The 11,718-nt window shown below is 35.7% G+C and overlaps 1 protein-coding gene across 1 annotated transcript; it reads left to right on the forward strand.

The window, feature by feature from the left end:
• The first annotated feature begins 9,020 nt into the window (after window positions 1–9,020).
• LOC126076381 (olfactory receptor 6C68) lies at window positions 9,021–9,965 on the forward strand. The gene has a single exon (XM_049884917.1). It carries the CDS (start codon window positions 9,021–9,023, stop codon window positions 9,963–9,965), a length of 945 nt encoding a protein of 314 aa, XP_049740874.1.
• The last annotated feature ends 1,753 nt before the right edge of the window (window positions 9,966–11,718 follow it).

The following is an 11,718-nucleotide window of genomic DNA, read 5'->3' on the forward strand; positions in this document are numbered from 1 at the left end:
AAGGCAGTAAAAACAGGAAACGGGGACAAACACGTATGTGATATATAGCAAACAAATAGCAAGATGGTAGGTTTAAACTTAACCATATCAATAATTATATGATATAGAAATAGTCTTAACGTTACAATTCAGGGCTGAGACAATCAGTTTTGATAATAAAGCAATATCCAACTCTGCTATCTTTCAAAATACACATTTTAGATGAAAGCCATAACTAAGTTAAAAGTAAAAAGAAGGGGAGAGGGATACAATGAAAACATTAAACATAAGAAAACATAAATGTCTATACCAACATCAACCAAAGTATACTTCAGGGCAAAGAATATTACCAGAGGTATACAACGATATTTCACAACGTCATGAGTGTCGGTTCATTAAGAAGATATAACATTCTTAGATGTAAATAACAGAGCTTCATAGCGCACAAAGTAAAAACTGACAGTACTGAAAGGAAAAATAGATGAGGCTCCTATTAGAGTATATGATTTCAATAGACACAGAGAAAGTACAGCGAAAACAACGTAGGATCTATTGTTGTTAGGTGCTGGTGAGTTGACTTTGACTCATAGTGACTGTCATGGATTCCATTGCATCCCTCAAAAATATGTGTCAACTTGACTAGGCCATGATTTCCAGTACTGTGTGGTTGTTCACAATTTTGTTATCTGATGTTATTTTCCTATGTATTATAAATTCTATCTCTATGATGTTAATGACGCAGGATAATAGGCAGTTGTATTAATGAGGCATAACTCAATATACAAGATTAGGTTGTGTCTTAAGCCAATCTTTTTTAAGATACAAAAAAAAAAAAAAACGAGTGGAGAGACTTGGTGACCTAGTACCACCAAGAAACAGAGGAATAGTTCGTCCTTTGGATCTGGGGGTCCCTGCACTGAGAAGCTCCTCGACCTGGGAAGATTGATGACAAGAACCTTCCCCCAGAAATGACAGAGAAAACCTTTCTCTAGAGCTGACACCCTGAGTTCAGACTTCTAGCCTACTAGACTGTGAGAGTAGCTAAAGCGAAAGGAACAAATGATGAAGTAAAAGAGCTGAACAGATGATTTCAAAGTAAAGTATTATAATGACGTGTGTAAAGACCTGGAGGTAGAAAACTAGAAGGGAAGAACACGCCCAGCATTTCTCAAGCTGAAAGAACTGAAGAAAAAATTCAAGACTTCAGTTGCAATATTGAAGGGTTCAGGAAAGCATTTAAAGAAGATGGAAAGAATACACAGAGTCACTATACCAAAAAGAATTGGTTGACATTCAACCATTTCAGGAGGTGACATGTGATCAGGAACTGATGGCACTGAAGGAAGAAGTCCAAGCTGCACTGAAGGCATTGGCAAAAAACAAGGCTCTGGGAATCAACAAAATATCAATTGAGATGTTTCAACAAATGGATGCAGCACTGGAAAGGCTCATTTGTCTATGCCAAGAAATTTGAAAGGCAGCTACCTGGCCAACCAACTGGAAGAGATCTCTGTTTACACCTATTCCCAAGGAAGGTGATCCAACCAAATATGGAAATTACTGAACAATATCATTAATATCACAGACAAGTAAAATTTTGCTGAAGATCATTCAAAAGCAGCTGAAGCAGTATGTTGACAGGGAACTGCCAGAAATTTAAGCTGGATTCAGAAGAGGACATGGAACCAGGGATATCATTGCTGATGTCAGATGGATCCTGGCTAAAAGCAGAGAATACCAGAAAGATGTTTACCAGTGTTTTATCGACTATGCAAAGGCATTTGACTGTGTGGATCATAACAAATTATGGATAACATTTCGGAGAATGGGAATTCCAGAACACTTAATTGAGCTCATGAAGAACCTGTAAGCAGATCAAGAGGCAGTCATTCGAACAGAACAAGTGGATACTGCATGGTTTAAAGTCAAGAAAGGTGTGCACCAGGTTGTTGCAGGACAAAGCTTCCCAGCTTGGGACCGAGTCCTGTTTAGGTTCTTGCCTTCTACTGACCAAGAATGACCAGGAGCGGCTTAGAAGTTTGCACAAAGTTTTATTAGTGACAGAGAAAAAACCAATGGCTCACCAGGGAGGGACGGAGAAGGGCTTCCTTCTGCCTATGCTAGCCTCCAGTCTCTCCCTGAATGGAGATTTTTCTGAGTTTATAAGTGGTTTTAGGCAGAAAGGATCTCATGTTTTATTCATTGCTTTCTGGGGAAAAAGGCAGGACTTTCTGAGAGGGAGAGAGTTTAAGAAGTTAGGTGCGTGCGCATCTGGAATCCAAGGTGGAGTCAGTTTGGACAATGTCACGTCACCACTGCGCAGTCTCAGTTGCCACTTGACAAGATTGTAAGGTTGCACCCATTCTCACTGCATATACCCTGGGGATCAGCTGATTCCTGTTCATCTTTGGAAAGCACCTTGTCGGGAAGATACGTGGAACTTCATGCGTCAGAGTCGAGAATGTGAGTTATCTTGTAACACCACCCTCTATAGTGGCGTCCTGAAAAACAACTTACAAGAGAGACACGCAGGATGCCACCCCCATAGTGGGGTTCTGAAAAACAACTTGAGAGAGATATGTAAGACTTTGTGCATCAAGGTCTGCACGTGTGGGTTGTCTTGAAACACCATCCAGGAGATAGAGTCCCAGGTCAACGGGTCTGTTATTCTGGCCTCGAGGCTCTCCCGTCTTCTGTGCCTGTCTCAGGGATTGTATCCTTTCACCATACTTATTCAATCTGTATTTTGAACAAATACTCTGAGAAGCTGGACTATATGAAGAAGAACAGGGCACCAGAATTGGAGGAAGACTCATTAACAACCTGTGATATGCAGGTTTAGAGAAGAGTCATAACAACCTGCCTTATGCAGGCTACACAACCTTGCTTGCTGAAACACAAAGAGGACTTGAAGCACTTACTGATGAAGATTAAAGACCACAGCCTTCAGTATGGATTACGCTTCAACATAAAAAAAAAAAAAATTGAAAACAAAAATCCTCACAACTGAGCCAATTAGCAGCATCATGATAACCAGAGAAAAGATCGATGTTGTCAAGAATTTCATTTTTACTTGGTCCACAATCAACATCCACGGAAGCAACAGTCAAGAAATCAAAAGACCCACTGAATTGGGGAAATCTATTCCAAAAGACCCCTTTAAAGTGTTGAAAAGCAAAGATGTCACCTTGAAGACTAAGGTGTTCCTGACCCAAGCCATGAATGTCACTTTATATGCATGTGACATGTTGTCAGGAGGGATTAGTCCCTGGAGAAGGTCATTATGCTTGGTAATGTAGAGCACTAGGATAAAAGAGGAAGACCCTCCACAAGATGGATTGACACAGTGGCTCCAACAATGAGATCAATACATAACGACTATTGAGAGGACGGCGCAGGACCAGGGGGTGTTCCATTCTGTTGTACATAGGGTCATTATGAGTTGAAACTGACTGGATGGAACCTAACGTAACAGGCTGTGAGAGAATAAACTTATGTTTGTTAAAGCCATCCACTTGTGGCATTTCTGTTACAGCAGTACTAGGTAATCGACACAGTGACTTTATGTACAGGCATAATATATATAAACTCGTTTTTGTTGTTATGTGCAGTAAAGTCCATTCTCATTGACTGCAACCCTATAAACGATAGAGTGAAACACTACCTAGTCCTGTGCCATCCTCACAATTGTTTGGGCCCTTTTATTGCATCCACTGTTTCAATATATCTCCTTCAAGGTCTTCCTCTCTTTTGCTGACCCTCTGCTTTATTAAGCATGATGTCCTTCTTCAGGGACTGGTCCCTCCTGATAATATTTTCAAAGTACGTGAGATGAAGTCTTGCCATGCTCACTTCTAAGGAGCATTCTGTTTGTACTTCTTCCAAAACTGTTTTATTCATGGTATTTTCAATATTCTTCACCAGGACCATAAATCAAAAGCATCAACTCTTCTTCAGTCCTCTTTATTCATTGTCCAGCTTCCACATGCACATGAGGTGATTAAAAAGACTATGACTTGAATCAGGCACATTTTAGTCCACAAAGTGACATCTATGATTTTTAACATTTTAAAGAGGTCTTTTTACAGCAGATTTGCCCAAAACAACATATCATTCAATTTCTTGACTGCTGCTTCCATGGGTGTTGATTGTGGATCCAAGTACAGTGAAATCCTTGGCAACTTCAATCTTTTCTCCATATAGCTTTATGTATACATATCTAGCATGGGTACATATATGTATACATATATACACATAAATTTTGTGCTATAACCTAATTGATTTTATATTTAACAATATACCATTCATGTTTTCTATGTATCAAGATGTCCAATCATTTTTAAAGTCTATATAACATACTGTCGTATGACAGAACCGTATATTCATACCCTATTGTTGGAAAGTTATTTTATGATTTCTGCTACTTAAAATGATGTATTAAATGTTTGCATGTGCCTTACAGAAACATTTCATACTATTTTCTTTCCAAAAATAATTTCAAATTTATTGGTTAAAATTGTTCTTTTTTGAATTTTACTAATATCAGAGGTTTGCATCAATTTTTAGTGACTGAACCTTGTTTTGGTAATAAGTACCGCTAGTTAGAAAATTTAATTATTCACATTTCTCATTTGTATCAAAAAACACTGCTATAAGAGTTTTTTATATAACTATCTTCATGCCTTTGAATATTTTTATGCTCTACCATTTGTGTAAGAGAAATGCTTACTTGAAGTTAGAAAACTTTTAAATTTTAGGACTTTCGACATGTATTTCCAGCTAGTTATATCAAAAATGTGTATTTGATCCAAGGTAGAGCAACACTGTACTCTCATAAGCTAAACCTAGACATTTTTACTTTTAATTCCATTATGTTTATGCTTATCATATATGTTTAAAATATAATTCCCAGTTTTAAATTTGTTTTAAACTTTTTATTTTATTTTATGGTATGTAAAACTTCTATTTTAGGTGTGATAATTATCAACATTTTTATAATGCACTATTATGTATGCTTAGTTGGTCCTTTACAAAACTAAATTGATTTAAATAGTCTCCAATTGTTTTCATGTCTGTTATTGCTTAATTTTTAAGATTTACATCTCTAGTCTGTTTGAGATTTTTTTTGTCATGGAAAGTATGAAATATCATCAAACACTTTTTTTACTCAAATCATGATTAAGTCCTCATTCATTTAAACTGTAACCTTTATCACCCCAAAAATGTATAAAACCATTGAAGCTATTTCAGGAAAAAATGTATTATTCCATTGATTTGCTATTTAAGACTTGCATCAAATAGCAACATTTTGTTCACTGTACCTTTGTAACATACAATCACACTTATTAGGGCAAATGCTTCTTTACTATTATTCTTTATATAAAAATGTATGGGTGTTAAAGAATTTAGTACTTTTAAATATCACAATAGGATTTTTACTGCAATCATTTTAACACTTAATTAAATATATCCATAATTAAAGACACCCATAATACACTGGATGAAATGCTAGATTACAAAACCGTTTTGAAGGTTTACTTATGTTTGGGTGGAATAATCTCTGACATTACTTTTATGAAGTAATTAGCAATGTTTATCTCTGTGCCACTGTTTCCTTTTTATCTTTAAAAATATTACTGATTTACTTATGGGAAAAAAAAAAAAGAAAAGAGTCTTATGCAAGCTCCACCATCTTAGACAACACAGGAAAAAATGTAAAAAGTCTTCTTATTTAACTTCCATTGCCCAGCACCATCATAGCGTGTGTGATGCTATCACTGCTATTCTTGTCCCTGAGGGCTCTGCCCCCTTTACTGCCCCTGTGTGGTTGATTGCCAAAACTAATTATACTGAAGATTCCTTAGTGACTTTCAACTAAAGGTCACCAAGGACTCTTTTGCTCCTTGACTCTATTGTCTCCTGTTAAAGAATGACTATATAAAGTAACTAGCTTTAACATTTAGTGGCAAATATGTTTTTCTGACCAGTAAGCTTAGACCAACTATCTCTAACTACCTGATAACTCATGACACCCCCGGCCCTGAGAGTTCATGGCATACCCAGCATTCCTTTATTTTAGCTAGCAAAAAAAAATTTTTTTTTTTAGTTAGAGAACAAGAACATATCTGCTTGGTTTAAAATGACTCCTTCTGTCTCATGGAAGAATCCCCTTATAGTGTAAAATGTTTCTGGGTCCTTTCTGGCTTCAGTGGTTTTCCTTGAGAAAATATATCTCCACCAGCATATTATTGTTCAACCTGTGTCCATTGTGAACATCTGAAAGTAAACTACCAACAGATGCCATGAAATACCACTATAAGGGTAAGTATGAAAAGGTTTGTTACTTCAGTTATTTTTATTGTAGAGGAGTATCATGATGCATTTCTCTCTTAAAGCAAAGTTAACCTGTTGTCCTATTGCAACCCTATAGGACTGAGTAGAACTGCCCAATAGGGTTTCCAAGGAGAGCCTGATGGATTTGAACTGCTGACTTCTTGCTTAGCAGCCAAACTTAACCACTACGCCACCATGATCTCATAAAGTATTAGGCTTAAATAATCAGTATGCTGACTACTGATGTTAGCATTTGATTTAAAAAATTCCAAAAGTCATTTATGAGTTATAATTTTTTCTAGAACTATGGCTATACAAATAATTACCAGGCCTAGTATGAGGGAATATTCATAAGAAAAATCCCCCACAAACATACATGTATGGAAAAAAAAAAGCTATACATGCATAATGACTTTAGACTGATATATTGACTGATAGTTTATTATCCACTTCTAACATTTTATAAAATTAAATTCTTTCTTAAAGTCAAATATTTAAAGCAGAACATAGTCAATATGAATATGAAGAGACTATTAAGTGCTTAATACTTATGCAAGTCTGAATTCAAGTAAATGCAAAATATTGAGTATTGACAATGAAAAATAGTTTTAAGACATAAGAAAGCTGAATTAAATACCAAGAGCACTCCTATTACCAGGTGATGCCTCAAGATTCTGAAAAAGAGGAGAACAGGAAAGAAGGTTCTCAGTGTGAACTAGAGACTTACCTCCTGATGGTAATGCCCTGCTCTAGAGTCCAGCTTTCTATCAAGTTTCACCTACACTGAGCCTAGATTCATACCCCTGTCCTATCCCTGTCCTGTTGTAGGGTCTCTCTGCCATGGAGATCTCACTCTCTATATCGGGTCTACAGTAGTGAAGACAGTGTTCACTGAATTTAAAAAAAATGAAAAAAAGACACTTTTCAAGCCTCTGGTATTACACACTTCAACACTTTCTGAGGGAAATATTTTAAACCCACAAGAAAATGACTTATTGCTAGGAGATACCTTTGGGATTCAGTAACAGAAAATTTGGAGTCTTGGAGACATTACTCTCAAGTTAGAAATCTATAACTATCTACAAATGTAATTACAAATAAATGATAAATAATTCTTAGCTAGCAGTTCATCTTAGCTCAGGTTGACAGAGCCCCTAGCCTCCAGTCTTTACTGAGAAAAATATTGAGTATAGAGGAATCTATATACTTAAAGAATAATGGCACTTGCAGTTTGCAATCAGCTGTTAACCTAAATGTTGGTGGTTAGAACCCACGCAAGGCTTTATGAAAGAAAAGGCCTGGTAATCTGTTTCTGTAAAGACTACAGCCAAGAAAACCATATGGACCAGTTCTACTCTGTAACACATAAGCTTGCCATGAGTTGGGCCTGATTTAACATCAGATAACAAAAAGGACAAGAATAACAAAAGGTAAGTAATAAGACAAGGAAAATAAGCCAGTTGTACTTGGCTAATTTTTTTTTTATGTCCATCAGCTCTGATACTAAACATAAATTGAGACAGTGATTGTATATAAATAGAGAGATTCATATTTAGTTTTTGCCCTTAACAATCCCATTTACACCAGGTAGTTGTATTAATATAATTGCTAATATTTCCCCCTTTACTAATCAAACATGTTCCTTAGACAATAAATTATGGTTCTGGGTACCTTACTTTAAGGTTTTGAATACTAATAGAAGCACTGTCTTCATTAAACTAAATGTTCAGGTAAATGTGCACCAACCATCAGCATGCAATGATTAGAGTTGGGACCCTGGCCACTTTCTAGGAAACAGTGGACACATACTTTATCTCTCTGTGCCTCCATTTTCTCATTTGCAGATGGAGATCATATACCTCCCACTTCACAGGATTATATCAGTTATATATGTAATATGCCTAGAACAGTGCCTGGAGCATGGTAAGAGACTCTTTAAGGTTTGCCATAATTATGATTGTACACTGAATTAAGTAAAAAGAAGATGCATGATGAAACAGATTTAGAAGTCTTTTGTAGTAGAAAGTGAGATAGTAATAGGTTGAGAAATGAATGCAAAATGCATAAATAGGCACAGTGTGTGAACTTGAAGGAAAAGACAAGGGAGGGTACATATTGTCGTGGTGAGAAGATTCAGCAATTTAACCTTGACTTTTCTTCTGAGCACTGCAAAATATGTTGTATGAAATGTGTTCTAATCTGAACCAAGCTAATTGAAAGCGTGAAAGTACACTTTTTATATTCTTTATATTCTCCCACAGTGCATTTATTGTACTCAACACTGCCTCACGATGTGATAAAACAGTGCAGAAAAACCATCAGTTTGTACTATGCTATTGAAGCTTAAAGGAGACATGTAAAATTACAAATTTGGATGTTTAGAAGTCAAAGTGCACAGACCCCCAAGTAGAAGTTAAAATGTTGAATGTGCTATTAAGTAATTATAAAAGTAATAAAGTTAAACTATAGTTAAATGACAAAAATTGATTTTTAAAAATCTCATTTGACCATTCTGTGTTAATAAATTAGGGGAACTCAGCTCACTACACAACAGAAAATGTGCTCCTTGGATCAACACATAAAACTCGGGGTGTTGGATAAGTTGAATGTGGAAATGTAGTCATCATGACCTGATTTTGTTACTGAATTCACCAGTTCAAATCTCTCTGACATTCACATGCAGGCTTTGCTTTCGCCAAAAGTCAATAATGAGAAACCACACAGCAATAACGACATTCATCCTTCTGGGACTCACAGAAGATCCTCAGCTGCAGGTTTTGCTTTTTATTTTCCTACTTACCACCTACGTGTTGAGTGTAACTGGAAATCTGACCATCATCACCCTGACCTTGGTGGATCCCCACCTTAAAACACCCATGTATTTTTTCCTCCAAAATTTCTCTTTCCTAGAAATCTCATTTACAACTGCCTGTGTTCCAAGATTCCTGTACAGTATATCAACTGGAGACAGAACAATTACCTATAACGCATGTGCCATTCAACTATTTTTTACAGATCTCTTTGGGGTGACTGAATTTTTCCTTTTGGCCACCATGTCTTATGATCGCTATGTGGCCATCTGTAAACCCTTGCATTATATGACAATCATGAGCAACAAAGTATGTAAAACCATGGTTATCTGCTGTTGGATGGCAGCATTTATGATTATCCTCCCACCACTTAGCTTAGGTTTTAATCTGGAATTCTGTGACTCTAATGTCATTGATCATTTTGGCTGTGATGCATCTCCTATCCTGAAAATCTCATGCTCAGACACGTGGTTAATTGAGCAGATGGTTATAGCCTGTGCTGTGCTGACCTTCATCATTACCCTGGTATGTGTAGCTCTCTCCTACATATATATCATGAAGACAATTCTAAAATTCCCTTCTGTTCAACAAAGGAAAAAGGCCTTTTCCACTTGTTCTTCCCACATGATTGTAGTTTCCATCACCTATGGCAGCTGCATCTTCATCTATGTCAATCCTTCTGCAAAAGAAGAGGTAGAAATTAATAAAGGTGTGTCAGTACTCATTTCATCCATATCACCAATGTTGAATCCTTTCATATATACCCTGAGGAATAAGCAAGTTAAACAATCCTTTAATGACTCACTCAAAAAAATTGCATTCCTCTCAAAGAAGTGTACCTAAGTTGATAAATCATGTTAAAATGTGTATATTTACTTTATATTTTTCATATATTACTTAACCTATAGAGCAATCAGGCTGATCTCACAGCCATGTAATCATTATTTCTCCCATCGATTCATTATTGAACAACTAATTATTTAATAATGCTCTATGGTAGATAAAACACATCACTTTTAGTTAGCAACTTCCATGCTGAAATCACCGATTTTCTACTTTTCAGATGTTTTTCAAGCTGACTTTATGAGTGTGGACAAGTCATTATTAAGCAAGACAAAATTGTTGCCCCTATTTTTTTAAAAAAATGACAGATTTAACTCACAAACTTTTAAAAATCTATAGTAAAGTGGCAAAATCTAAAGAAAAATATTAAGGAAAGACTATAAAAGAATAGGTTTGCTGTACAACTAACAGGAAAGGGTTAATAATATAAATACATGAGAAGCTTCTATGAATTGATAAGAAAGACAAACAATTCATAAATAGCAAAAGAAAATATGATAGTTAATTCACTAAAAATTAAATACAATTATCTATTATAACAGAAAAAGATGTGCTACTTCATTATCAACCATCAATTTGCAAATTAAAACCATTCATCACATTTGCACCTGTAAATTTTTTAATGATGTCAAGTTTTAGCAAGTATGCAGAGAAACTGGCACTTTTATGCACAATTTGTTTGAAAACTTTTGATTTAATTATTTGTCAAAAGTAAATATAAACTTTCACCTGGAAAATATTAATCTAGGAATTTATGGCATAACTATAATTGCCAGTGGGGCCCTGGTGGCACAGTGGTTAAGAACCTGGCTGCTAACCAAAAGGTCACTAGTTTGAATTCACCAGCTACTCCTTAGAAAGTCTATGGGGCAGTTCTAATCTACCCTATGCGGTCGCTATGAGTTGGAATCGAGTTGACAACAAGGGATGTTTTTTTTCACAGTTGTCAATAAGCCTGAAATATATATTTAACACTGCTCATTCTAGTCAATGTGTAATAGTAAATGATTGGAAACAACCAAATGAACATCACTTTGGGCAATGTGTAAGTAATTTAGGAAATTACAGTGTAAGTTGTAGTATTTACCAAATGATATGAACCTTGACCTTATCATAGAAAGATACTAAAAATATGCATATTTGAAAAGTAATTTGCAGAATTGTATGAGTCATTATGTGGTTTATGAAAAAGAAATGTTTTTGTTGATCATAAATGTTTGAAGGTGGGATGAAATATATTTTAACTACCCCTCCCCCACCCAGAACACCAAGTCCTAAAAAAAAAAAAAAAGTCATAGCACACAGTAAAAGCTCAATGCATGTTTGATGAATGGATTAATGAATGGATAAATGGGTGGTTACCTAGATGTAAGGTCAGATAGGTGAATGGGTTGAATGATGTGGATAGAAATGTAATGCAATTTAAACCAGCTCTTTTGAGAGGTAAGTGAACAATGTAAAGCGAAGAGTATGCGCCTTTTCTCTAAACCCATTTTTGTTTGCTCCCATTATGGATATTTGATGCATACAGCCTGTGTTTTTACTCAGCCTTTGTTCACTTTTGGTGGTGAGGGTAAAAACACCCAGTAAACAACATTGTTCAATTCGTGGCTTTTTTTTTTTTTCAGGAAAATTTTCTTCATCTTTAGTTTCAGGGATGGACCACATAACCTGTCCTAAGTCAATCATGGCATTCTATCACACCATCTACTTTGATTAATTGACAATTGTGATCTAAATCAAGCCACTCATA

The sequence above is a fragment of the Elephas maximus genome, chromosome 4 (genome assembly GCF_024166365.1).
Source record: "Elephas maximus indicus isolate mEleMax1 chromosome 4, mEleMax1 primary haplotype, whole genome shotgun sequence".
NCBI lineage: Eukaryota > Metazoa > Chordata > Mammalia > Proboscidea > Elephantidae > Elephas > Elephas maximus.